This window comes from Myxine glutinosa, chromosome 4, assembly GCF_964187855.1.
Source record: "Myxine glutinosa chromosome 4, kmMyxGlut1.1, whole genome shotgun sequence".
NCBI classification, from domain to species: Eukaryota; Metazoa; Chordata; class Myxini; order Myxiniformes; family Myxinidae; genus Myxine; species Myxine glutinosa.
This window is the reverse complement of record NC_136264.1, coordinates 79,270,133-79,298,008: the sequence shown is the minus strand read 5'-3', so window position 1 is coordinate 79,298,008 and position 27,876 is coordinate 79,270,133. Positions and strand designations below refer to the sequence as shown.

Below are 27,876 nucleotides of genomic sequence, written 5' to 3'. Positions count from 1 at the left end.
CAACTTCAATTGTTTATAAAATGCGATATCACGTATATTACAAATACATTTGTGCAAAATAATTGTTTGAATTATGATTGGTTTAAACCATGACAAAATGGCAACTCGGGTACAGTCATTTATCTATATATCAGAACATCTGGGGAGTGTCTGTGTTGTCACTTAACGACTCCCTCAAACTTTTGTTTCCGTGGTTGTGAAGTGTTTTTAATAACGTTGTGGTGGTTTTAAATCACATGGTGGTGAGGTGTATTTAAATAACATGGTGGTGAGGTGTATTTAAATAACATGGTGGTGAGGTGTTTTGAATTACGTGGTGGTGAGGTGTTTTGATTTTACGTGGTGGTGAGGTGTTTTGAATTACATGGTGGTGAGGTGTTTTGAATTACATGGTGGTGAGGTGTTTTGAATTACATGGTGGTGAGGTGTAATCATCCCAAACTTCCTGTCTGCACCTACCCCTCCCCTATGTATGTGCTGAGGGGTTCTTTCTTGAAGAAAAAAAAAACATTCAACCTAAATTGCCTATAAAAATATAATATCACAAACACAACAAATACATTTGTGCAAAGTAATTGTTTGTATTATGATTGGTGTAAATCATGACAACACAGCAACTCAGGTACAGTCATTATTCTCGGCTAAAATAATCCCGTTCCTCAGTAACGCAAGCTAGCGCGCGCGCGCACGCACGCACGCACGCACGCGCACACACACACACACACACACACACACACACACACACACACACACACACACACACACACACACACACACACACACACACACACACACACACACACACACACACACACACACACACACACACACACACACACACACACACACACACACACACACACACACACACACACACACACACAGCAATGTTCTAACTGTAATGAAATTGTGTCTAAGTTGAACCCAGGTGCTATACTGCCTCTGACCACTGAGGGGCTCCCATTAGAACTGCCTGAATGCTTAGTGCCAACTGTAAAGCTTGGTGGAGGAGGAATAAAGGTCTGGGGCTGTTTTTCATGGTTCGGGCTCAGCCACTTAGTTCCAGTGAAGGGAAATCTTAACGCTGCAGCATATAATGACATTCTCGATGATTGTGTGCTTCCAACTTTGTGGCAACAGTTTGGGGAAGGCCCTTTCCAGTTTCAGCAAGCCAATGCCCCCATGCACAAAGTGAGGTCCATACAGAAATGGTTTGTCGAGATCGGTGTGGAAGAACTTGACTGTCCTGCACAGAGCCCTGACCTCAACCCCATCAAACACCTTTGGGAGGAATTGGAACGCCGACTACGAGCCAGGCCTAATCGCCCAACATCAGTGCCCGACCCCACTAATGCTGTTGTGGCTGAATGGAAGCAAATCCCCGCAGCAATGTTCTAACTGTAATGAAATTGTGTCTAAGTTGAACCCAGGTGCTATACTGCCTCTGACCACTGAGGGGCTCCCATTAGAACTCGGACGGACAGTGCTCCGATCATTCCTGAGACATTATTCTGTGGTGTAGTGCAAACTCAGATGGTGCGTATTACTAGATATTCCAGGCTTGCTTGTACCAATTGCAAATCCATCATTACTTCTATGATTACTGTATTCTGATATGATGCTTGTTGATTTCTTGCAGGTGTTGCTCGAGATCGATTCTGAATTAAACCTACTATTGGGACAATGTTGAAGATCTGATTTTATCAACACGAACATCTCGTGGAAAGCCTTCCCAGAAGAGTGGAGGCTATTATAGCAGCAAAGGGGGGTACTCCATATTCATTTACATCAATTTGGAATGAGATGTGTGATGTCCAGGTGGTCCACATGCTTTTGGTCATGCAGTGTACACTACCGGTCAAAAGTTTTAGAACACCTCAATATTTCCAGTTTTAATTGAAATTTAAGCAATTCAAGTCCAGTGAATAACCTGAAATGGTACAAAGGTAAGCAGTAAACTGCTCGAGGTTAAAAAAAAAAGTTTAGGTTGGCAAAAACGGGAAAATAATGTAAATTGCACAGTTATATTGTTAAAAAAAAAAAAGGCCTTCTTCAGAGAACAAGTAATGGGTTAACAACTTGCAGCTGTTCTGCAGCAATGTAAATAAATTAAACCTTGAAAGTTGATGCAAACAATTCCTACAGGTGTCCCAACCCCTGCTGATTACTTGATTACAAACCCCATCTGTATAAAAGCAGTATTGGAACAGACTATTATTACACCCTCTGAAGCATTATTTGGACAATATTGCACTGCAGGAAGTCGTATATTGCTATCATAATGGCGAGAAAAAGGCAATTAACAAAGGAAGACAGAAAGACTATTATAACCCTTGAAAGTGTAGGTCTTTCCTTTCGAGAAATTGCAAAGAAAGCCAAGGTGTCAGTAAGTACAGTTTCCTACACCATCAAAAGGCACTGGGAAACTGGACGAAACTGACAGGAAGAGGTCTGGCAGACCCAAAGCCACAACAGAATCAGAAGACAAGTTTCTGTGAGTCAACAGCTTGCGTGATAGGTGGCTCACAGGACAACAGCTTCAAGCACAGCTTAACACTGGTCGAAGTAAGCAAGTCTCAGTTTCAACTGTGAAGAGAAGACTTTTGAGCTGCAGGTTTGACAGGTCGAGTGGCAGTAAGAAAGCCATTGCTAAGATGGCAAAATAAGAAAAAGAGGCTTGCCTGGGCCATGAGGCACCACCGCCAGTGGACTACTGAAAACTGGAAGAAGGTCTTATGGACCGATGAATCAAAATTTGAAATCTTTGGTTCATCACGCAGGGTTTTGTACGCCGTCGAGTAGGCAAAACGATGGTTCCTCAGTGTGTGACACCAACTCTCAAACATGGAGAAGGAAGCGTGATGGTCTAGGGATATTTGCTGGATCCAGAGTCGGCGACTTGCACAGAGTGACTGGCACCCGCCCTGAACCAAAAGGGCTACCACAGCATTTTGCAGCGCCATGCAATACCCTCTGGTATATGCCCAGTTGGTCAGGGGTTCATCCCACAGCAAGATAAAGACCCTAAACACACCTCCAGGCTATGTCAAAACTACCTTCGAGGAAAAGAACAAGACGGTAGGCTTCAAATCATGGAATGGCCAGCACAGTCTCCAGACTAAAACCCCATCGGGATGGTTTGGGATGAACTGGACAGAAGGGTGAAAACAAAGCAACCTACAAGTGCAACACATTTGTGGGAACTTCTGCAACAGTGTTGGGAAGAACTTCCCGAAAAATATTTGATTTCCATTGTAGAGAGAATGCCACGAGTGTGTTAGGCAGTTATATCTGCAAAAGGTGGCTACTTTGCCGAGTCAAAAATTTAAATTAAATTTTGTTAAACAAAATGATTCTATGATTTCTTTTTTATCTCCGATTGTTTATTTGTTCGATATCTGGTATAATTTCAGAGTACATTGAGACATTAAACTGCGTAAATTTCAATAAAAACTGGAAAAATTGAGGTGTTCTAAAACTTTTGACCGGTGGTGTATATATATATATATATATTTTTTTTTTTTCCCCCCCCCCCCCCCCCCCCCTGGATTATCACTGTTTATTAGCTCATGAAAAAAACCACCGTTTAGAGGCCATTTTTCCCCGCAAAGCGGGGGTTGGCCTTTTCGGGGACCGTGGTAGTTGTTTTTTTGGTCCCCTTTTTGAAGCAATGTTTTACGGCCGGATGCCCTTCCTGACGCCAACCCTTTTTGCCACCTTCAACGACAAACGGGGAATTACCAGTGAACTGGTACTCAATTAGCCGACCTCGGAAGGATGACAGGCTGAGTCAACCCCCCTGGCATTAATTCGGCGATCGACCGAGATTCGAACCCAGGATCCTAGGATCCTAAGATCCTAAGCCGGCACCCTAGCCGCTAGCCCAACACCAGGGATAGTTTATTAGCTCATGGAAGAAGAAAAAATATTTTATAATTCTAGTAAGGATTGATTGAGAATGTAACAGAGAAAAAAAAATTAAAACCTGCTTCCCAAGAAGGGGTATGCAAGTATTGAGTGTACAGTATTATATCACACCAAGGCAGGTTGGGGAACGGAAAAGGAAGGAGACCTTGATAATGGCAGATGTGGCATCAGTCTTGAGTGATGGCTGATGTCTCATCAGCTCATCCACAGCACTTCCAAGGTTTGAAGCAGTATCTCCTGCAAAAAAATACACAATAATTGTGTTCACAGTGGACATCAAATTCCTTGTGGTAGAAGGAAAAGTCTGTTTGCTCTGTTTAATTTTATATACGGCTCTTAATGCAGGAAAATTAAGTGTGTTATGTTTAGTTTTCTCTGCAACAAAACAAAAGTGCAATTTTTACCATTGTGTGAAATCATTTTCGTCTCGACTTGTGCTCCCCGTCTCGACTTGTGCCCCCTATATTCTCGTTTGTTCTTTCACCTCTGCTCCTGCTTTCTCAAATCCACGTTCTCACTTAGAGACTTTTCCCAGATTGTTTTCATGGTTTTGTTTAAATATTTATTTAAATATGTTTAAACCGCAGCAGTGATCCCCCCCCAGGATTTCCATGTTTTAAACGTTTCCCAGTGTGTACCCTGGATAAGAATAGGTACGCCGTATCCCTGCGTGTCGTAGGAGGCGACTAAGAGGGTTGGCGTCAGGAAGGGCATCCGGCTATAAAAAAACATTGCCTCAAAAAAGAGAACCATGACAATTACAACTACATGTGGGCAGGGTACAGCCCGAAGTGGAGATCGGTTTCTGAGGTTTGGGACATGGAATGTAGGGACAATGACAGGGAGATCAGGAGAAGTGGTGGAAGTATTGGTCAGAAGAAGAGTGGACATATGTTGTGTGCAAGAGACGAGATGGAAAGGAAGTGGTGTGAGAATGGTGAAGGGTAGGCAGGGACAGAAATACAAGTTTGTGTGGCAAGGGTGCCTGGAGGGCGTGAATGGTGTTGGTGTCCTGTTTTCTGAGGAGTTTGTAGACAGTGTGGTGAGTGTGACTAGAGTGAGTGATAGGTTGATGATGGTGAAAATGATGATTGGAAAGCTCTTGGTGAACGTCATCTCGGGATATGCTCCGCAGGTTGGTCGGAGCGATGAAGAGAAGGATAAGTTCTGGTGTGCGATAGAGAAGCTGATGGAAAACGTGAAAGATGAGGAAGTTGTTATGGTAGGAGGAGACCTAAATGGACATGTGGGAAGGAGCATGGATGGTTTTGACGGAGTTCATGGGGGTTATGGATATGATGTGAGAAATGGAGAAGGTGAAAGGATTTTGGAGTTTGCTGATGGAGCTGATTTGTTGATTTGTAATACTCAGTTCCAGAAAGAGGATAATAAGCTTGTTACATACACGTCAGGTGGGTCGACGACAACCGTTGACTACCTGATGGTGCGTAGGCGAGATAGGGGGCACCTCCGAGACACAAAGGTGATCCCGGAGGAGGAGGCTGTTTCACAGCACCACTTGGTTGTCTGCGACGTAAGGGTGAAAGGTGCGAGGAGAGCTCGGCGGGTGAAGTACCAACCGAGAATGAAGGTGTGGAGGTTGAAAGAGGGGACAGTAAGGGAGGCATTAAAAGAGAGGCTGAGTAGGGTCGAGGATGATGTGGTTGAGCTTGAAAGTGGTTGGATGTCAATGAAAGCTAGTCTGTTGGGAGCCGTTGGTGAGGTATGTGGATGGACAAAAGGACCACCGAGGCACTCGGAAACATGGTGGTGGGATGATGAAGTTGGAAAGAGGATTGACGAGAAGAGGAAGAAGTTCAAGGAGTGGCAGAAGGCGAAGGGTACGGGAGCAGAAACAGCAGAGCATGAAAGTTATAAGGCAGCCAGGAAGGCTGCAAAGAAAGAGGTAGCAAAGGCGCAGGAGGCATGTAGGAAAATGTTCGGAGAACGCTTGGATTCGGAAGAGGGTCAGAGAGCGGTATTTAGGATTGCAAAGCAGATAGCGAAAGAGAGGTGTGATGTGATGGGGGTGAGCTGCTTGAAGGATGAAGTGGGACAAATCGTTGTCGACCCAGATGGAGTTAAAGGAAGATGGAAAAGATATATGGAAATGCTGTTGAATACAGAGAATGAATGGGATGGCAACATCGAGAGTAACCCAGTTTTAGGACCGGCAGAGAAGATAACTGAGAAGGAAGTTGAGGAAGCGATAAAAGCAATGAAGGGTAGAAAAGCGGGAGGGCCGACGGGAGTTGTGGGAGATATGTTGAAGGCAGCAGGAAGTTGGGGTGTGAAGAGAATGACAGAGATCTGTAATCTGGTGGTGAAAGAAGGCCGCATTCCAGTGGATTGGGAACTGAGTACCCTCGTCCCTCTATACAAGGGGAAAGGTGACCCTCTGGAGTGTGGCTCGTACCGAGCGATAAAGTTATTGGAGCATGGAATGAAGGTATTGGAAAGGGTGTTGGAGAGGAGGATAAGGAAGAAAGTGAAGATCGACGAAATGCAGTTTGGATTTATGCCAGGAAGAGGAACGACAGACGCGCTTTTCATTGTGAGGCAGTTGCAGGAGAAGTACATGGAGAAGAGGAAGAAGTTGTTTCTTGGGTTTGTTGATCTGGAGAAAGCATTCGATTGGGTTCCACACAAAGTATTGACATGGGCATTGAGGAAGTTAGGAGTGGAGGAATGGTTGATCAGAGTAGTGATGGCAATGTACAAAAGAGCGTGCACAGCTGTAAGGACGAAGGACGGGAACAGTGGTGAGTTTGAGGTGAAGGTGGGAGTGCATCAGGGGTCGGTACTAAGTCCACTACTATTTGTAGCTGTGATGGAGGTGCTGGCTCAGAACGTAAAGGAGGGTTTACCGTGGGAGTTGTTGTATGCAGATGATCTGGTGTTGATTGCGGAAAGTATGGATGGACTGAAGGAAAAGATTAACACGTGGAAGGAATGTATGGAGACAAAAGGTCTGAAGGTGAATATCGGAAAGACGAAGGTGATGGCAAGTGGTAAAGCATGTGGTGAGGTGGAAAGAACTGGGAAGTGGCCCTGTGCTGTGTGTAGGAAGGGTGTCGGAGTGAACTCCATTCAGTGTACAATGTGCGCTGAGTGGGTTCATCAAAAATGTAGTGGTCTGAGAGGGTCATTAACCAGTGTGGCAGCTACATTCAAATGTAAGGTGTGCACAGAGGGAGCTGCAGATGGAGGAAATGTTGAGTTGGATCTTGGAGACGGTGTGAAGCTGGAAGGTGTGAAAACATTTTGCTACCTCGGAGACATGCTGAATGGAGAAGGTGGATCAGACTCGGCAACGGTTGCTCGAGTGAGATGTGCATGGAAGAAGTTTCGGGAATTGAGTGGCGTGCTGATGATGAGGGGAGTGTCATTGAAGCTGAAGGGAAAGGTGTATGCTGCATGTGTGAGAAGTGTTATGATTTATGGGAGCGAGACATGGGTAATGAACATAGAGCAGCAACGAAGGCTGGAAAGGGTGGAAATGCGAATGGTTCGACGGATGTGCGGAGTATCGTTGAGAGAGAGGAAGACAAATGATGAATTGCAAAAGATGATGGGAATAGAGCCTGTGATTGATGCTGTGAAGAGGAACAGGTTGAGATGGTTTGGTCATGTGTTGAGGAAGGATGAAAGTGACTGGTTGAGAAGAGTGATGGAAATGAATGTAGAAGGAAGTAGAGGACGGGGAAGACCGAGAAAGACTTGGCTAAAGATGGTGGAAGAAGAAATGCGGGCAAGGGGGTTAAACAAGGAGAGATGCAGAAAATAGGGCAAAATGGAGAAGATTGTCATGGGGACCGCAAGGCTAACCCCCGCTCTAGCAGGGAAAATGGCCTTTTAAAATGCATGTTGTTGTTGTTGTTGTTGTGAAATCATTTTCATGGCATTTGTATGTTGCATGAGAAGAGACATGGTCTGAACATGGGATTTAAAGTTACAGGGAAGAAATTTTAATTTGTATAACAGGGATATTATAACAAAAACTTGTATGGAAGAAAGCGTATACGATTTAAATTTACAGTGCAGTACAAACACAAATAACGAACATGTAAACATAGTGCCTTCAGAAAGTATTCTCACCCCTTGACTTTCTTCACATTTTGTTGTGTTCCGGTCTGAATTTAAAATGGATCAAATTGAGATTTATTGTCACTGTTCTCCACGTAATTAATACCTTGTAATGTCAAAGCGGCATTTCTTTTTTTAGATATTCTTACAAAATAATTTAAAATGAACACAGAAATAGCTAATTTACTCAAGTAATCAACCACGAATCCATACTTTGTAGAAGCGCCTTTGGTAGCGATAACAGATCCGAGTCTTCTTGGTGAGCATAGTGAGCGCCATCATTAGGAAATGGCAAGAATATGAAACTACCCAGAATCTTCCTCGAGCTGTCCGTCCGAACAAACTGGACAAGTCTGTTGGTTCACTGGACAAGTGAACAAACTGGAACAAACTGAGCAACTGGACAAGGAGGACCTTGATTGCAGACGTGACCAAGAAACCAATGACCACTGACAGAACTACGGAGTTCCTTGGTTGAGATGGATGGAAGAACCTGCCGCACTTTAAAAATCTAGGCTTTATGGTCGAGTTAGCTCATGGAAGCCATTCCTGAGAAAAAAAGCACATGACAGCATGCCTGGAGCTTGCAAAAAGACATGTGAAAGACTTGAGAGCATGAGGGAAAATATTCTGAGGATCTTGAACTCTTTGAAAGGAAATTGAACTCTTTGGTCTGAATTGTAAAGCACTATGTCTGGCGGAAACTGGGCACAGCTCATCACCCATGTATAACACCATCCCTACTGCAAAGCATGGTGGTGGCAGAATCATGCTATGGGGATGCTTTTCAGTGGCAAGCACTGGGAGACTTGTAAGGATAGAAGGAACAAGGAATGGAGCCAAATACAAGCAAATCCTCGAGGAGAACCTGCTTCGGAGTGCAGAAGACTGGCAAAAATTGACATTCCAATAGCACATAGACAATGACCCCAAGCATACAGCCAAAGCAACACTTGAATGGCTCAGAACAAAAACGTGAAAGTCCTTGAGTGGCCCGGCTAAATCCCATACTTAAATCACATTGAGAACCTGTGTGAAGACTTGAATGTTGCTGTTCACCAACGCTCCCCATCCTACTTGACAGAGCTTCTGCAAATTTGCAAGGAAAAATGGGAGAAACTCAAATCGAGATGTGTAAAACTGATACTCGGAGCTCTCGGAAAAGTGTGGGTAGTTCCATACCCACCTCTATGCTCTTGGGAACTTTCAACACTAGAAATTTTTTATACCTTTCCCCAGATCTATTCCTCCTCGTAATTCTATCTCGGCGTTCTACAGACAGTTTATTGGACTTTGTGGTAGAGTTTCTACTGTGACATGCACTGTCAACTGTGGTACCTTGTATAGAAAGGTGTGTTTCTTTCTAAATCATGTCCAATCAATTGAACTGTCCACAAGTGGACTTCAATATAGTTGTAGAGACATCTTTAAGATCATCAAAGGAAATTGGATGTGCCTGAGCTCAATTCGGAGCGTCATAGTAAAGGGGTTGAATACTTACTGACAAGACATTTCACCTTTTAATTTTTAATTATTTTTGGAAAAAATTCTGGGAAAAAATTCCACTTTTACATTGTGCGTAGATTATTAACGGAAAAAATCTCAATTCAATACATGTTAAATTCAGGCTGTAACAACAAAATGTGAAAAAGTCAAGGGATGTGAATAATTTTTGAAGGCACTGTAAATGGTGATTACACACCCCCTCTGCATTCATAAAAATCAAGCAAGTTCTCATCCCTTAACAACTGCACACCTCTGTACAGATCAAATTGATCCAAAAACACCTCCATAAGGATCAAATAATTATGGTGACGGATCAGGTAAGGCTTTTGGATCACATACAGTTGATTGAAAGATTTAAAATAACCATGCTTCCAAGGAGTTGTACATTAAAGCACTGCATACCCAAGGGGTCAGAACTTCGACGGCGCCGCATTGCTGGCAAATAATCTGGTGAGAGCAGAACCTTGAAGAGACGCTCAAATGGCTGGCAGCGCACAAATGATTGCAGACCACGAGCATTTAAGCACAGAGCACTGAATACGTTGGGTAATGATCCAAGAACCTCCCTCGTAGCTGGTACCTACAAAGCAAGTCAACAACATTGTCCAAATAAACAAGACAACCAAAGTTTGCACATTCGATGACCATCAGACGAGCTCGCAAAAAGAAAAAAGAAAAAGATTTGAAAAGCACGTCTGAAAGAGAAGTCAATGTATCGTCTCAGATACCAAAATAAAACTGTTCCTAGATATAAACTACCTTGGCAAAAATGAATTAATGCTCTTATAATAAGCTCTGCACCTACAAAACTTGTAAAATTAGACTTCATAGAACACGTTGTCCCACACAGTGTTCAAAAGTCTTTACTTCAATTGAAATAAAATAATGATTTTAAAGTTGGCTTAAAAATATTCCAGAAGTTTAGCACGATTAAGCAGTCAAGCATACACCACCTTATTTTACATGTCCAACTACCTTATTTAACACGTTCAACTACTGCAAAACAAAAAGGTTCTTGGAAATGACAAGGTGATTTGTGTTCTGCAGTGGTCAAGGATATAATTAAATTAAAATAAAACAAGAGCTTTGCCATACCAGCCCCCTACTGGTCCCATTGAATGCTCCTGTTCCAAGCACTCAGCAATTGTGAGCCATATACAGTAAGCCAAATTGTTTTAGGTATGCTACAAAAGCGACAAAAGTTGCAGTTTCTGTAACTTATAGTAAAGCCATGTATCAAGTTTCAGTTGAATATGTGCAAGGTATGGGAAAAAAAAAGTATGGAAAAATCACAGGTGACAGCCGGACAGACGGAGAGAGACCAAACCTATAGTCCCCTCCTGTGAAACCGGTAGAGGACTAATAAACAATGTAAAAGTCATATAAAAAAATTAATTCCAGAGGTTTACACATGTTGACGAAGTGGCTACTATCTAACAAATTACATTAGTTCTTTGTGTGGATTGTACATGCCCCTTATGATGTCCTGAAAAAGAGTAAGTTTCCTTTTTGGAATAATTTTCAATTATGTTTAACTGCCAGTCAGTAAAGTAAAAAACATTTTTTTTTTTTTAAAGTAAAATAAATAAAAGTAAAAATAATTTGGAGAGCAGCTGTATGCTTCTCACTAGTAAAATAATAAAAGTAAAAGTAAAGAGTAAAATAAATGATCTCGCTACTCTGCGCATGTGTGATCGGAACGGTTTCAGAGACGAAGTACAGTTCAGCAGGTTTGTTTTCAAATTTATGGTCAGATTCGTGTTCAAAATATAACATTTAATATAAATCAAGTTCCACTCATTCGTTCAATATCAGACAAGAAATCAAGGCCATCTCTTTGGACATATCTGGAGCTTTTGATAGTCTGGCATCCTGCCTTGCACTCCAAACTCTCTGCCTATGGAACCCAAGAAAACCATAGTCCGTGCCTGGAGCCTGGAGCCACATATATTTTTCAAAAAAAAACATTTAAAATAACAATAAAAAAAATACACTCTTCCTTTACTGACTTCCTACACTTGTAGCCAACATGTGGTGCTCAACAGAAGCCTTTCTTCTCCTCTCCCTGTTAAGGCCGGAGTACCCCAAGCCAGTGTTCTCGGCCCCATCCTATTCCTACTCTTCATCAATCATCTCACTGACTCTCCAGAAAATCATCTTTATCTCTTTGCTGATGACAACTCTCTGCCATGACATCACTCATCCTTCTGACAGACAGGCAGTAACCTCATCCATGTTCTCAGACCTTGACAAAATAAACTGATCAAGCACCTGGAACGTGTGTGTGTGTGTGTGTGTGTGTGTGTGTGTGTGTGTGTGTGTGTGTGTGTGTGTGTGTGTGTGTGTGTGTGTGTGTGTGTGTGTGTGTGTGTGTGTGTGTGTGTGTGTGTGTGTGTGCGCGCGCCTCCGTGGGTGCGTCTATCTGTCTGTCTCTGACTGGCTGTCTCTGTCTGGCTGGCTGGCTGTCTCTGTGTCTCTGTCTCTGTCTGGCTGGCTGGCTGTCTCTGTGTCTCTGTCTGGCTGGCTGGCTGTCTCTGTGTCTCTGTCTGGCTGGCTGGCTGTCTCTGTGTCTCTGTCTGGCTGGCTGGCTGTCTCTGTGTCTCTGTCTGGCTGGCTGGCTGTCTCTGTGTCTCTGTCTGGCTGGCTGGCTGTCTCTGTGTCTCTGTCTGGCTGGCTGGCTGTCTCTGTGTCTCTGTCTGGCTGGCTGGCTGTCTCTGTGTCTCTGTCTGGCTGTCTCTGTGTCTCGGTCTGGCTGGCTGTGTGTGTCTGTCTGGCTGTGTGTGTCTGTCTGGCTGTGTGTGTCTGTCTGGCTGTGTGTGTCTGTCTGGCTGTGTGTGTCTGTCTGGCTGTGTGTCTGTCTGGCTGTGTGTGTCTGTCTGGCTGTGTGTGTCTGTCTGGCTGTGTGTGTCTGTCTGGCTGTGTGTGTCTGTCTGGCTGTGTGTGTCTGTCTGGCTGTGTGTGTCTGTCTGGCTGTGTGTGTCTGTCTGGCTGTGTGTGTCTGTCTGGCTGTGTGTGTCTGTCTGGCTGTGTGTGTCTGTCTGGCTGTGTGTGTCTGTCTGGCTGTGTGTGTCTGTCTGGCTGTGTGTGTCTGTCTGGCTGTGTGTGTCTGTCTGGCTGTGTGTGTCTGTCTGGCTGTGTGTGTCTGTCTGGCTGTGTGTGTCTGTCTGGCTGTGTGTGTCTGTCTGGCTGTGTGTGTCTGTCTGGCTGTGTGTGTCTGTCTGGCTGTGTGTGTCTGTCTGGCTGTGTGTGTCTGTCTGGCTGTGTGTGTCTGTCTGGCTGTGTGTGTCTGTCTGGCTGTGTGTGTCTGTCTGGCTGTGTGTGTCTGTCTGGCTGTGTGTGTCTGTCTGGCTGTGTGTGTCTGTCTGGCTGTGTGTGTCTGTCTGGCTGTGTGTGTCTGTCTGGCTGTGTGTGTCTGTCTGGCTGTGTGTGTCTGTCTGGCTGTGTGTGTCTGTCTGGCTGTGTGTGTCTGTCTGGCTGTGTGTGTCTGTCTGGCTGTGTGTGTCTGTCTGGCTGTGTGTGTCTGTCTGGCTGTGTGTGTCTGTCTGGCTGTGTGTGTCTGTCTGGCTGTGTGTGTCTGTCTGGCTGTGTGTGTCTGTCTGGCTGTGTGTGTCTGTCTGGCTGTGTGTGTCTGTCTGTCTCTGTCTCTGCCTCTGTCTCTGTCTCTGCCTCTGTCTCTGCCTCTGTCGCTGTGTCTGTCTGTCTGGCTGTGTCTGTGTCTGTCTGTCTGGCTGTGTCTGTGTCTGTCTGTCTGGCTGTGTCTGTGTCTGTCTGTCTGGCTGTGTCTGTGTCTGTGTCTCTGCCTCTGTCTCTGTCTCTGCCTCTGTCTCTGTCTCTGCCTCTGTCTCTGCCTCTGCCTCTGCCTCTGCCTCTGCCTCTGTCTCTGCCTCTGTCTCTGTCTCTGCCTCTGTCTCTGTCTCTGTCTCTGCCTCTGTCTCTGCCTCTGTCTCTGCCTCTGTCTGGCTGTCTGTGTCTGTCTGGCTGTCCGTCTGTCTGGCTGCCTGTCTGGCTGGCTGTCTGTCTGTCTGTGTGTGTCTGTCTGTGTCTGTCTGTCTGTCTGGCTGTCTGTGTCTGTCTGTCACTGTCTGGCTGTCTGTCTCTGTCTCTGTTTGTCTCTCCCTGTTCTAAAAGGAGCGTGACCCAAAACCTCAACCCCATCTTCTTTCTCAACGACCGTCTCAAAGAGGCTGTGTCGCTCAAACTCTTGGGTCTCACTCTGTCATGATCTCTCTTGGGCTAGCCACATTTCAAAGTTGGTCTGCAAAGCCAGACGCTGACTGGGCATCCGATGTTGTGCGAGGTTGGCACACCAGAGCTCCTATGCACATACATAGCGTTTGTCCACAGCTTGATTGTGTAGGGGATTCTATGTAAATGTGTATCGTGCAGAGCTGGCTCCAGGTGGAAGAGGATATTACAGGTCCCCACCCTTTACAGTACAGTATTCCTGTCCCTACATTTTCCAGAGCATCGAGGTGTTTTGAATTACAAGTAACAGGCATGTTTTTGCTTCATGCACGTAACCGTTTTTATTTTTTTTGTATACTGAATCGAGGCTCGTGAAAGAGCTCGTGAAAGAGCTCGTGAAAGAGCTTGTTTGTTTGTTTGTTTTTCAGCAGAGACCAAGGGAGCTGTCATTTGCCAATACACCACCCAAATAAAGGTGTGTCAGAAGAACGGGTTGCATTCTTCAAACAAGATTGCCGATAGGGCGGGTATCCCACTAGTATCTAATGATGAAAGGAAAAGATTGTTTATCGATACTTGAGACCACAACATCAAAATTTATGTTGTCAATTAATACTGAGGTGAGCTTTTCTTCACGATGTGTTTGTTTGTGCGGAATTAGTTTGTCAGTATGGAGGAGGGATAGGGGGTAAGCGGATTTCCAAAAATAGTCTTGAAAAAAAAAAAGATCAACACGTACATCCTTGATAAGCAGAGCATGCAACATGACGTCTGTGAGGCCATTATCTTGCAAGGATGACAGAAGTGAAGGCTCTTGAAAAACGAACACGGTCACAACCTCAGTAGCTGGTAAGAAGGCAAAAGAAAAGAGCCAGCTTATTTTGGAGAAAATAGAAGAAAAATAAAATTCAGCATGGGATCTCAACATTTATCCTTGCATTTTACTCGTAACTGCAGCCATGGATTAAAACAAAAGCAAACACATTTTCAGCAATTGTCTATACCTGCAATAAATAGGTTGACCCTGTTTGGCAATACCAACTGAACAAAAAAAAAAATTTGAGATCGCTTGAGTTTCAAATTCTATAAATGCAGAGTTGATCTTTCAATTGTCCACTTCAGTCTTTGCATTATACTGCAATCACAAAATCCCCATGGACCAATTTTCGTGCCATGTGTCCATCCCCCACCTCCCCCAGAGTTAGTGAACTCACTGCAACTTTAACACAAGGCTTTGCCATCTGATATCAGCTTCAAATAATGGGCGAACATACAACAATGTTATCAGTTTAATCCACTCAACTGGGCCAAATGTTTTAAACCTGTTAGACACCTGGCACAGCATTGAAGCAATTGAAGAACAGTATTTGGGAATTAATATTTTTAGTTCCATAACAAAGCATAATTGGTGTATGGTGCAATAAACGTATTCTTGCATTATTCTGTGTAAACAGACCAATACAACCCTTACAAATATTCATTTCCTCATTAGTAGAGAGATGCTATTCAGATGGAAGGAAGTCTGGCATGCAGTTTATGTCATTTATTTGCATATGGACTAGGGTGCATCAAACGCCCTTAGGTTCTTGGATTTTAATGTCTATTCTCTCAAATGTTACACTTGTTGGTAGAAGTATGTATGCAAAAAATAAATGAAATCAGAGGTGGTCCTGGGTGGCCACCGGCCACTTTTATATATTTAGGGCCATTTTCGGGGCCGCACTATGTAAAAATGTTTGATTTTGTTATTTTACACCCAAACCTAGTCATGTTTGGTATCAAATTGAAGGTCTTGATGAGAGGAATACAAATATAACAATTTTATGCAAAAAACGATGGTTTGATAATTAGTTTGTATTTTTACATGAATGAAATCGGAGGTCTAATCGTGGGTCCCATACTAGTAGTCTAATAATATCCTTTATTTTCTTTCAGATGGCAGATAAGAAGACCAGATTAGCAAGTGCCATTTTTGGTCTTGGCAATGCTTTTACAGAAGCAGATGGTACATTGACAGGAGTCCGCCTCCCAACTTGCCGGCAGGTTCTTCGATGCGTGATGTGGTACATCCAGAAAGAAATATGTGAAGGCAAACAAACTCAGCCACTGAAATGGAAATCTGCCAGCATCGTCCTTATCCAGCTGAAAAAATTCTACACTAAAGCAAATATTCCTATGCTTTCAGACCATCAATGCTGCAAACTAATACTTGACCTTCTTAATGACAATAACAAATTGCGTCAAATACCTGTTTCTCGCCGAGAATCTCCAAGCACTTTGGCTAAGTTGCAAACCATGAATGAACGTCTTGATAAGACCTTTGGTGTATGGACAAAAGATGCAATGACAAACATTAAGAATGAGGAAGATAGAGTATTTTTAGAGTCAATGAAATCTGACAGAGTAGCCTCATTTGGTGGTGTTGACAAGAAGAAAGTTGATAAAGATCATAGAAAAGAAAAACGCCTCTTAGCGGAAGCTTCAAGACGAGAACGTCATGAATCATCCAGTGTACAAGAGATGACAATTAGTTCTGTATGCTCTGATGATAGTGACTCTGCAGATAGCTTGGAAGAAACTGAAGAAGAGGCGATTCCAGAGTTTCAAAGGAAGCGTAGTCACCACAGATCAACATATGCAGGTACATCTGCCTTTATTCCTCATGATATTCTGAAAAGACATTCAGTTGTGGCTGTTGCTACTCGACTAAACATAACTCCTGTTCAACAGGTTGCGCTCACCAAAGCTGTAATTCAAGAGGCAGGAGGTGATCCACGTCGTGTGGCCAAGTCGTACTCAACTGCTGATAAGGCTCGACGATCAATAACAAGTGCTATCGCCAAAGATATTCAAGAAAATTGGATCGCCCCAACAGCTGCAACACTTCACTGGGATGGCAAGCAGATACCAACGCTCACAAACAAGAATGTCAAGGAAGAAAGATTGCCAGTGTTGGTTGGGAATGCCACTGATGTAAAGCTACTGGGGGTGGCTAGATATCCTCCTGGAAGTGATAGGTCATCAGGTGACATCATTGCCGAGCACACTTACACGTATCTACATTCATGGAAGTGCAAACAATCAGTTGTCAACTTATGTTTTGACACAACAGCATCAAACACTGGACACGTTACAGCTGCCTGTGTTACCATTCAATCAAAACTGGACCGTGCTCTTCTGTGGTGTGCATGTCGCCATCATGTTGGAGAGGTAATCCTGGATCATGTGTTTGACGTTCTCAAAATTGAGGCATCAAAGTCTCCAGAAGTATCTTTGTTCCAAAAATTCCAGAAGAATTGGGAACGCATATCGCATGCAAAGAATGAAAGTTTAACCAAAATTGACATTTCCATGTACAATGACTATGCACAACAGCTGCTTTTATCCTGCAAAAACAAGGTTTTAAGCACAATCCGCACAAGCGCTTCATACTGTAGGGAAGACTACAAGGAAATGGCACAACTCTGCCAGGTAGTCCTCGATGATGATGTCACAAAACAAGGAACACTCCACAGACCAGGGGCCATGCATAAAGCAAGGTGGATGTCAAAGATTCTTTATTCCATCAAAATATGCCTACTTGAAGAGCAAATTTCTCTACTACCTCGAGGAACTGTAACAACACAACATCAACAGAAAAAACTGAAGGAGTTTGTTGTTTTTGTTGTTTATATTTATTGTGATTGGTGGCTCATATGTCAGTCTGCTTCAAATGCCCCATGGTTTGATTTGTGCTTTTACAAGACTCTGCTCAACTATAAAGCTGTCAACTCAACCATTTCAGTCAGCGCTGTGAAAGCCTTTGATAGACATTTGTGGTATTTAACCCCAGAACTGGTTGTTTTGGCACTGTTCAGCAATGCAATTCCTCAAAAGGATCGTCGTGCCCTTGCAGATGTGTTACTGGCCATACAACCAGATGAAATGCCAAGCACTCCAAAACACCGCTACGGTTCTGGATATGGCAAACCGTCATTTCCAAAAATTACAGAAGCGACAACCCTGGCTGATCTTGTGAACGAGGACTCGTGGTTTACAGTAAACCTTCTTCACCTAGATATGACCTTCCTAACAGAGGATGTTGACACTTGGCAGAACAATGAGCACTTCAAGGCAGCCAAGTCCATTGTGGATGGGCTTAATGTTGTGAATGACCCTGCGGAGAGAGCAGTAAAGCTCGCAACTGATTTTGTCTCAACTGCAAGAAGAGAAGACCACTTCCAAAATCTTCTTCAAGTGGTTGAATGTGACCGCAAAGCGAGGCCAAATTTGCGGAAACGAGCAAAGTTGGAGTAGTGACATTGGCGTTGTGCTTAATACATTTTCAAACTTTTAATCAATGAAAGTACAATACTACAACACTGTACTACAACTTTGTAATATGAAGAACGATTTTGGTTAATTTTACATTGACATGTAAGGTTGTTTTAACTGTTTGATATTAGGCATTTAGTAAAAGTAGGACTTTACTTTTGTGTATAGGTATAATGGTTAATTTTACATTATCTTGTAGTTAATTTTACATTATCTTGTAAAGTAGTTTAGCTGTGGCCCTAAATGGCCCTAAATATATAAAAGTGGCCGGTGGCCACCCAGGACCACCTCTGATTTCATCTATTTTTTGCATACATACTTCTACCAACAAGTGTAACATTTGAGGGAATAGACATTAAAATACAACAACTTTTTGAAAATCATGGGGCGTTTGATGCACCCTAATATGGACTATTAACACCCCTTAGAGTGAAAGAGACCAATGAGGAGTGCAAATGTGTCCCACATCTCACCAAGAAGGAAGAGGGATGGCCCATAATATTCCGCATTGCTGATTATGTGCTTGAGGGAAGTGGGCAGTGACTGGTCCATCACTGAAACATAACACGAGAGAAGAGAATGAGATTCAAACGGCAAAACAGCCTCGTCAAATGTATTTTTGATAGAAGTTTAGAACAATGTACAAAAACAAAAGTAAAACTTGTCCTAAATTCATCTCTCTGATAAAGCCAAAGAGCTATCTAAGGTAAATATACTTGGGAAATGAAATAAAAGAGTTGGAGAATATGATAACACACCACGACGAATGCTGTCAGAAAAGGCTGGATCTGGAATCGCCTTCTTCAAGAAGTTCAGCATAGACTTGAGGAGGGCAGCTCTCTGGGGTATACACTGAGCACCTTTATGAGGCAGATTTACAACAGCAAGAGGATTGTTATACCTGAACAGTGAGAATCAACTTGGATCAAAAGAACAGATGAAATGACATGACATTTAACTTAAGATATTTGCCCAAGTAGGGAAATTAAATAGCACGTACTAGAACACTCGCATTAAAATTACAATGCATTGTGAACTGGTCCTATCAAAAAATTGTTATACTGAGAGTCACCATCAATACTCCAACCTACGAAAAACGAGGATACAACAGGCCTTAAGAATGTACAAGCACAACACTCCGGTACCGGTAGCATTACCAAAAAAAAGGTGAAAGTAATTCCAATTTTCATACAGTTTTGTTTTTATTTTTATACAAAAATCTAAGCTCATGGAAGATCAAGGAGATGAAGGACAGAAGGTAAAACCATAGCCATGAAGATCATGTGAAGGCAACAATGGGATGGAACATAGAAAACATAGTAACCTGCAAGTTGGTGGTAAGGAAGGGCAAAATAACATTTTTAAAACCAGAGCAAAACCAAAGCTGCGATTTGCGCCATCGCAAATCCTCATGCTTACAATATAAAGCTAAGGTGTAAGATGGCCAAACATTCCACCATGATTGACCCAATATGAAATTGAGTGAAAAAAAAATATTCTGTTTTGACCCCTGTGACCCCACAACTGGGGAATGAGCCAGGGGTCAAATCCCCCCCAAAAAATTACATATTCATGTGCCCTCCAATGTTGATTGCACAGATGTTTTTTTTTTTATGTTTCAAAACATGCCTGGAACAGCATTTTTTGGTATTTGACCTTTTGACCCCAACCAGTGTCCCAGGTGGCAGAGCCAAAAGTGATACTTCTCTCGCAACTTCTTGCCATGTGGTGATCGTAACTACCAAATTTAGTGAATTTCTGCACAAATGTTTAGGAAAAGGCATGACAGACGGACAGGCACAAATGGACAGAAAGACACAGACACCACTCCCCCCCCCCCCCCCCCCCTGTTTTTGGGCACATAGCCGACAAATATTAATTTTAAACATACAAGTACTTATACAATGTGCACCATAAAATATAGATATACATACATGCAAGCAAACAAATCAAAACAAAGTAAAGAGTATGCAATATATTAACAATCTAAGTGCTGGGCTCCTTCCATGCCACCTACCCCTTCCTCCTCCACCCAGACTGTCCAGAAATGCATACAGATTTGTTCACATTTAAAATAATATCTCAAATCTGACTGTTGTGCTGCTCCATTCTGAACCCTGTATATTATATGAAAACAGCATTTTTTATGTAAACTATTTATTTATTTATTTTTACAGACAAGAGGTGCTGCCAAAGCAGTTTCTTGGAAGGTTTATACTGGGTAGTTTGCCACTGCCTTCCCAGTGTTGTTTGTCTGTGCTCTATCCTTTTAAATGCCGAGCGTCAAGCAAGGAAACAAAGGTATAAATTATACCAAAAGCAACACGTTGATATCCATACCCGGCTTTGGAGGAGCTGCTGCAACCACTGGCTTTCCGTCACCCTCTGTGACAGAAGACGACCCAGGACTGGCTTCCATTGCCACTTCAGTGGCTGAGAAGATAGAAAAATAGAAAATGCCATCAGCCACTTAAAGGAATCATCAGCACTCTGAGGGAATGTCATCACCTCAAAATAAAAGAACACGACAAAATCCAAAGAAAAAATCAAAATGACCATTCACAATCAAGTTTGCCAACATGGGGGATTAAGGGCACGCAGGTGACCAGTACAATTATCCACTGAAAAAGCGGGTTAATTAACACAATGCAAGAAAGCCCCAGAGGTAAGAGGGGAGAGGGAATGGACCAAAAGGGAAACGTTGACCACTTTCATAGCTTGCCATTATACATTGGCCTGCAAAAGTATTTCCACCCCCTCCCCCCTCCTTTCACATTTTGATGCCACCTGAGCTTACATCTTCGTGCTTTCAAATCAAACTTAAGAGAGTCTCCACAAACTACCCCAGAGTGATAAGGCTTAAAAATAAAAAAATTAAAAATGCAGATATGTGAAGAAGTTAAATCAATAGAAAATCAGATGATCCTCAGTTGCATAAGTATTCAAAACTCTTTGCCTAATTAACCCAAAATCACTTCAGGGTAACAAAATAAGGGTATTACGTTTCACTTGTAAGTAACTTAACATTTAACTTGTTAATTAAGCTTCACCACTTATCTAAGGAGTTTGATGGTGCAACTCACTGTCAACCAACAACGCAAACATGAAGACCAAAGAGCTTTCCAAAGAAGTCAGACAATGTGGTGGAGAAGCACCATTCAGGAGAGGGTTCTAAGCAGATTTCAGTCACTCATTATCCCTCTGAGTGGGGTAAAATCCAACATTAAGAAGTGGAAGACACATCATACCACCCAGACTCTACTCAGATCAGGTCACCCATCCAAACTCAGCAGCCGAGCAAGCAAGAAACTGGTTCAGATTTCACTGTAAATCCAACAATGACTTTGAAAGATCTGCAAGACTATGCCCGAGATGGGTGTCAGTGTTCATTAATCAACAACATCCTGTTCCCTTCACAAAGCTGGCCTCCATGGACAAGTGGCAAGAAAGAAGCCATTACTGAAAAAGACATCCAAAAGCTCATATAAAGTTTGCAAAAAAGCATCTTAATGATACTGCGTGTGAAAAAAGCTTTTGTGGTCAGACGAGACAAAAATTTAACCTTTTAGTCAAAATTCAAAGTGTTACGTCCAGCACAAGCCAAACACTGCACATCACCCAGTCAACACCATCCCTACTGTCAGGCATGGTGGGGGCAGCATCATGTTATGGAGCTACTTTTCATCAGCAGGGACTGGCAGGCTTGTCAGGATAGAAGGGACAGTCATGGGACAGTGCCAAGTACAGGAGAACCCTTGATGAAAACATGCTCGAGTCGGCCATGAATCTGAAACTGGGTAGGATATTCACATTTCAGCAGGACAATGATCCGAAGCACAAAGACAATAAAGCCTCATTGGAGTGGCTTAATTAAGATGAAAATAAATGTTCTTTTGTGGCCCCATCAAAGTTCTAACTTGAACCCAATTGAACATTTATGGTGAGACTTGAAGATTGGAGCTCATTGACAATCCCCATCAACCTTGGCAGAACTGGAGCAAGTTTCACATGAAGAATGGACTAAGATTTCACAATCTCACTGTGCAAAGCTGAGGAGACCTACCAAAAAAGACTCAGTCATTGCAGCAATCGGTCCTTCCACCAAGTACTGGCCTTGGGGGGCTGAATACTTACTTTTGCAACCAGTGAATTTTGATTTGTACATATTTTTGCAGGTATTCCTGACATGTAACCAACTTCAACAATAACAGTGTTTCGTTTGATCTCTGCAGCTATGAATAATAAAATTAATTTGGAAAAAATCATTTCCACATAATTTGTAATTTATCTAAATGTGGCATTATTGGTAAGGGGTGAATACTTTTACAGGCTACTGTATCTACATTATGCATTTTACTATCAACAGTACTGAACAGATAACAAAAGTACCTTGAAGACAACAAAAGTCAAGACGAACTCTGCACTTGGCTCCCTATGACTAAACTATACACACAAATTCCATTCATGTGACAATGTGCAACTAACGCTATTTTGACACAATTAACTTTCCTATTTGGGCTCAATGTCGAAATGGTCAAATTTATAAAGGATAGGATGTTCAAAAATATATTACCTTTTGAGCTGACATTTTAACATATAAGGAGCCATCCCATCATTATGCTCCCACCCGGCAAGATTTTTGTTTCTCCATTTATCTTGATATTGAGCGACTTAATGCAATTTAAAGAAAATTTGCCATTTGCCATTTGGCATGTCTGGCACATGAACGAACAGTATCAAAGTGAGTTTTACCTTCACTCTCGGTCTCCATCTCTTCGCCATCCAGTGCACCGCTTACTGTCCGAATTCGTGGTTTTACCACAAATGGACACTCTTTCCTACACAGCTTCACCTCGTGCTGCACAAAATGCAAGCAAATTGATGAATTCAAGAGAATTTCAGCTCTTCAAAAAATAAAAATAAAATAAACTGTTGCCAGTGGCAGAAGCACGAGAGCTCAATAATCTGTTTGAAATAAATAGTTCCAAACGAACGCACAACAGCATGAAATTAGGGCTCGTAAGCTTAAATGTTAACCACCCATTAGGATCAAAAGAAGCACCCACTCCCTACGGGAACCGCCAGGCTTACTGACTTCCTCTACTCTCGTAGCAAGCACATGGCTATCAACGGAATCCTTTCATCTCCTTGCCCCGTCAAGGCTGGAGTGCCCGAAGGCATCGTTCTGGACCCAGTCCTATTCCTCATCTTCATAAATGATCTCACTGACTCCCTGAAAAATCCCCTTTGTCTATTTGCTGATGGCTCCACCTTCTGCTGTGACATCCCTCATCCTTCAGACATGCAGGTGACAGCCCATCCCCTTACCCCTCCATGCCCCCCCCCCCCCCCCCCCCCCGCGAAATATGAACAACTGCATGATACACAAGAAACTATCCCTCAGAGTCGACCCCAGACAAAACCAAGTGAATGGGTCCAACCTCAAGACGATTGACAAAACAGGAAAGGCCACCATGCAACTGGAAAGCAGCCATGTCAAGGTTGGTGATGAGGTCAACCACACGCACAGCACGTGTTACAAAAGTTATCTGGTCCTGCTCGTCCCCGAGAAACTTGATGACCTGGTGAAATTGGCAAAATGAAAAGTAGAACAAAATCAACAAAAACTATTTGATGAGCAATAGCAGCACAATATTCTTGTTCAAAACTCGTACCAATCAGATCACTTGCTCGTTAGCATCAGCAAGCCAACAATAAAACCTTTGTCGATATCCACCCAAAATCCAGAGATGGAGAATCCATTTTGTCTGTAAGGGAATTAGTTGTGCTATTAGATATGTGTAGCTTATGTCATAGTTAAATGTCTACCAAACACTATGTATCTAGAATTATCCATCCTTCTGACCCCATTTTTACTGTTTCACCCTCTGTACTTGGTCTTTAATGTTCTTTGAAAGTGCTCGCTAAGCGGTATTTCCCATCTTGTCTGTTGCCCATCTCCTGTGGTATGTCTGTGAACCCAGATAAGGCTTAGGTAATCAAGGTTTGACTGTGCGTTGGTTACGTGGGCATGTACGAGTATAATCGCTAGTAGGTAAGGGGTTGCATTAATTTTATTTATCAGATACTAGTTATTTGTTCTTGTATTGCTTTGTGTAATCCCTCCCGGTGACCATTGGTTTTATTAAATATTCCTGGTCAAGGGGGAGAATTCTGGCTACCTTGATTCTCTTTGGAGATTAAAGAAAGCCCATTGAGGGAATAATTGGGTGCACCATAAAGCACCACAAATACAGACCATACCATACGCCTCTCGCCCATAATTGGGAACGAGGCATACGGTACCAATAGGCTTAAGGTTTGGCTGGTCAGACGGTCCCATGGGTACGGTATTGGAAGTGGAAAGGCTGTAATCCGGCCTGGTACCACAGACTCAATTGACCGTTAGTCGCATTGAGTCAACTCGCCAGATTCGAACCAGGCAACCAGACGAACTGCACAACCGTAATATTTTTAGAAATCGCTATATAGTTTCGCATTCATCCACAGTAATGCACACAAACGTACACACCATTTTACAACTGAGCCACTTGTCTATGGGACGTACGCCAAACAGGGCAACAACCTACATTTTTCCTTCATTTTTTTTTGTTGTATACAGGATCGAGCTTCATGAAAGAGCTAGCATACATCACGCAAAAAATCAAAACAGAGACACAAAGTATATAATAAGGGGAGCTATATAATAAGGGGAGCGTAGACAATATGGGGAGAGAAGGGGAAGCACACAATCACAACATTTGAGAGCAGGGACATCAGATCTGTGAGAGGGAAAGGGCTGAAAGGGCTTGGGGGGAGGAGGCGTGGGAAGGGGGGGGGGGCGTGTGAGAAGTATAAAACACAAGGATACTACAAGGACTTCCAGGAAAAAAGTTGGTATTTCAAAAAAGTGGATCTGGGGTGAAATTAGCAGGGGTAGAAAAGATCAAGGTTTTGGATGGGGGAAGATAAGAGATGGTGGTGAACACCTGTTTTAAAGACCTGGAGGGTGGAGTGGGATTGAAGAGAGAGTGAGGGAGTTTGTTCCAGAGGCGAGAGAAAAGAGGAATGAAGGAGTGAAGGTGAGCAGAGTCTTGATTTTGGCAGTTTGACCATAAGAGGGTTGCAGGCAGATCTTGTGCGAGATAGAGAGGATTTTCAAGAAAGTCAGAGAGATCATTGATGAAGACCAGAAAAAGCACAGGGCCCAGAACACTGCCTTGGGGAACTCCAGCCTGAACAGGAAGGAGAGATGAGAGAAACCCATTCATGGCCACACGATGACTACGACTGGAGAGGAAGTCTGCAAACCATGCATGGAGATTTCCATGGATACCATAGGAGGAGAGATGGCGAGCAGAGCGGGGTGCCAGACCGTATCAAAGGCACGTGATACGTCAAAGGAGACAGCTCTAATTTCCTGTTTGGCATTGAGGACCTCCATCCATTGTTGAGACAGCAGAAGCAGCATGTCCAGAGTAGAGTGACCTGGTCTGAAACCAAATTGATGATCAGAGATCAAGCCATTGGAGAAGAAGAAAGATTTGATATCCGAAGCAATGATTGATTCCATGACTTTGCTGTTAATTGGGAGAAGGATGATTGGTCTGTAGTTGCAAGGATCTGTTTTTGCACCTTTTTTGTGCAAAGCTGTGATGTTGGCTGATTTCCAAGCTGATGGCAGATGACATTGAGCAAAAGAGGGTGAAGAGAACAGAGAGAGGGAGTGAAAGAGCGGCAGAGCAGGATTTTAGGACCCGTGGGCTGATGCCGTCAGGTCCAGTTGCAGAATCAGAGTCGAGGGTTGACAGAAGCTTCTCCACCTTGTCAGGAGGAAAGGACACAGAGTCCAGGAGCAGCTGGGTACGACTGGGTACGGTGGGGGTACAGAGAGGGATGGGTTTGGGACACACGATTTAGAGACAAACACAGAGTTGAGGCATTCAGCTTTTTCATGTGCGGAGTCAGCTGTGTAGCTGTTTGAGGTAAGGGAGGGCATGGAGGAGGAACAAACACCAGAAACAGATTTGACCAGACGCCACCAGGATTTGGAAGAGGGAGACAGGTTTGAGAGTTCGGTCTTGAGAATGAATGAATGAATGAACGTTTTAAGGCCATTTTCCCCGCTAGAGCGGGGGTTAGCCTTGCGGGCCCCATGACAATCATGGTTCCCTGTTTGAGGCAATGTTTTTATGGCCGGATGCCCTTCCTGGCGCCAACCCTTGGTCACGCTCTTACGATGCGCAGGGATACGGTGTACCTATTCTAAACTGGGGTACACACCATGATCATTCATCCCAGCAAGCTGGTACTCAATTTGCTGACCTCGGAAGGATGACAGGCTGAGTCACCCCCCTGGCGTTAATTCAGCGATCGACCGGAATTCGAACCCAGGATCCTAGGATCCCAAGCCGGCACCCTAACCGCTAAGCCAACACCAGGTGGACAGATATTGTTTCCTGGCTCTCCTGAGGGTGGACACACACTTGTTTCGGGCTTTGTGAAAGGAAATGAGATTTCCTTCCATTGGATTTGCTTTCCAGGAGGCAAAGGCAAGTTGTTTCTGGGCAACTGCCTCACCACAAGATTCCGTGTACCATGGACGGGAGGAAGGGTATGACAACTGAAGACGAGATGGGATAAATCTGTGCATGAGCGAGAGCAATTTACTTTGGAAGAATTCCCAGGATGAGTTGATGTCAGAGGCGGTAGAGATGGGAGACCATTCCAGATGATTGATGGCTCCTTGAAGACCGTGCCAGTTGGCCTGAGTGAAATCCCAGACTCGTCGACGCTGAGCAGGCTCCCTGAGAATTGTCAGACAGATGTCCACTTCAACAAGCGCATGATCAGATTTATTTATTTATTTATTTTTTTTGTATACTGAATCGAGGCTCGTGAAAGAGCTAACATTTATTTCACAAACAAATCAACCAGACAAACAAAATATACAAAAAGAGGGAGCGGAAGACAAGATGGGGAGAGAAGGGGAAGCACACAACCACAACATTTGAGAGCAGGGAGAAGTGTGGGAGGGAGAGGGCTTGGGGGCAGGAGGCGTGGGAGTGGGAGGGGGGGGGGGGGAGGTATAAAACACAAGGGGACCGAAATTAGCGGGGGTAGAAAAGATCAAGGTTTTGGATGGGGGAGGATAAGAGATGGTGGTGAACAGCTGTTTTAAAGACCTGGAGGGTGGAGTGGGATTGAAGAGAGAGGGAGTTTGTTCCAGAGGCGGGAGAAAAGAGGAATGAAGGAGTGAAGGTGAGCAGAAAGTCTTGATTTTGGCAGTTTAACCATAAGAGGGTTGCAGGCAGATCTTGTGCGACCTGTAGGAATATTTGGGTGACAGAGCCCAGAGAGGGCTGGGGGGGGCAAGGCCAGAGAGGAGTCGGTAGAAGACGGAAAGACCACCAACCTCCCTGCGGTGAGTGAGTGAAAGGCCCTTGGAGTTAGCTTCATCGCGGGAGATTCCAATGATTCTGAACGCTTTGGTTTCAACAGCGTGAAGACGGGCTCGGTGTGAGGCAGGAGCACCAGACCAGAGGGGAGAGCAGTATTCCATAGAGCTGCGGATGAAAGCCTTGTATGTGGTGAGGAGCTCAGGTGTGCCAAGGAAGGACTTCGCACGACGGAGGATGCCCAGTCGGCGACTGGCTTTGGAGGCCAGATTTGAAATGTGGTTTTCCCAGGAAAGATCATGGCAAATAGTGAGACCCAAAAGCTTGAGTGACAGAACTTCTTGGAGAGGATTATTCAGAAAGTGGATGGGAGGGTTTTCCAGTCGGTCTTTTCGGAGAGACATCGTAAGAGTGTGAGATTTATCAGGATTGAAAGACATGTTCCATTTGTTTGCCCAGT

The 27,876-nt window shown here is 43.7% G+C and overlaps 1 protein-coding gene across 8 annotated transcripts in view; it reads right to left on the bottom strand.

Annotated features, from left to right (window-relative positions):
• HUWE1 (HECT, UBA and WWE domain containing E3 ubiquitin protein ligase 1) overlaps positions 1–27,876 on the bottom strand; it is a 334,325-nt gene that overhangs the window by 259,431 nt on the left and 47,018 nt on the right. For all 8 annotated transcript variants that reach the window (XM_068112748.2, XM_068112754.2, XM_068112750.2 and 5 more), the window contains exons 14-21: positions 23,460–23,600; positions 22,771–22,876; positions 20,359–20,451; positions 18,777–18,878; positions 18,492–18,572; positions 14,444–14,550; positions 9,922–10,099; positions 4,073–4,164 (exon numbers count right to left, since the gene is read on the bottom strand). In XM_068112748.2, coding sequence (XP_067968849.2) covers positions 4,073–4,164; positions 9,922–10,099; positions 14,444–14,550; positions 18,492–18,572; positions 18,777–18,878; positions 20,359–20,451; positions 22,771–22,876; positions 23,460–23,600 — 900 coding nt within the window. The remainder of the gene's footprint in view (positions 1–4,072; positions 4,165–9,921; positions 10,100–14,443; positions 14,551–18,491; positions 18,573–18,776; positions 18,879–20,358; positions 20,452–22,770; positions 22,877–23,459; positions 23,601–27,876) is intronic.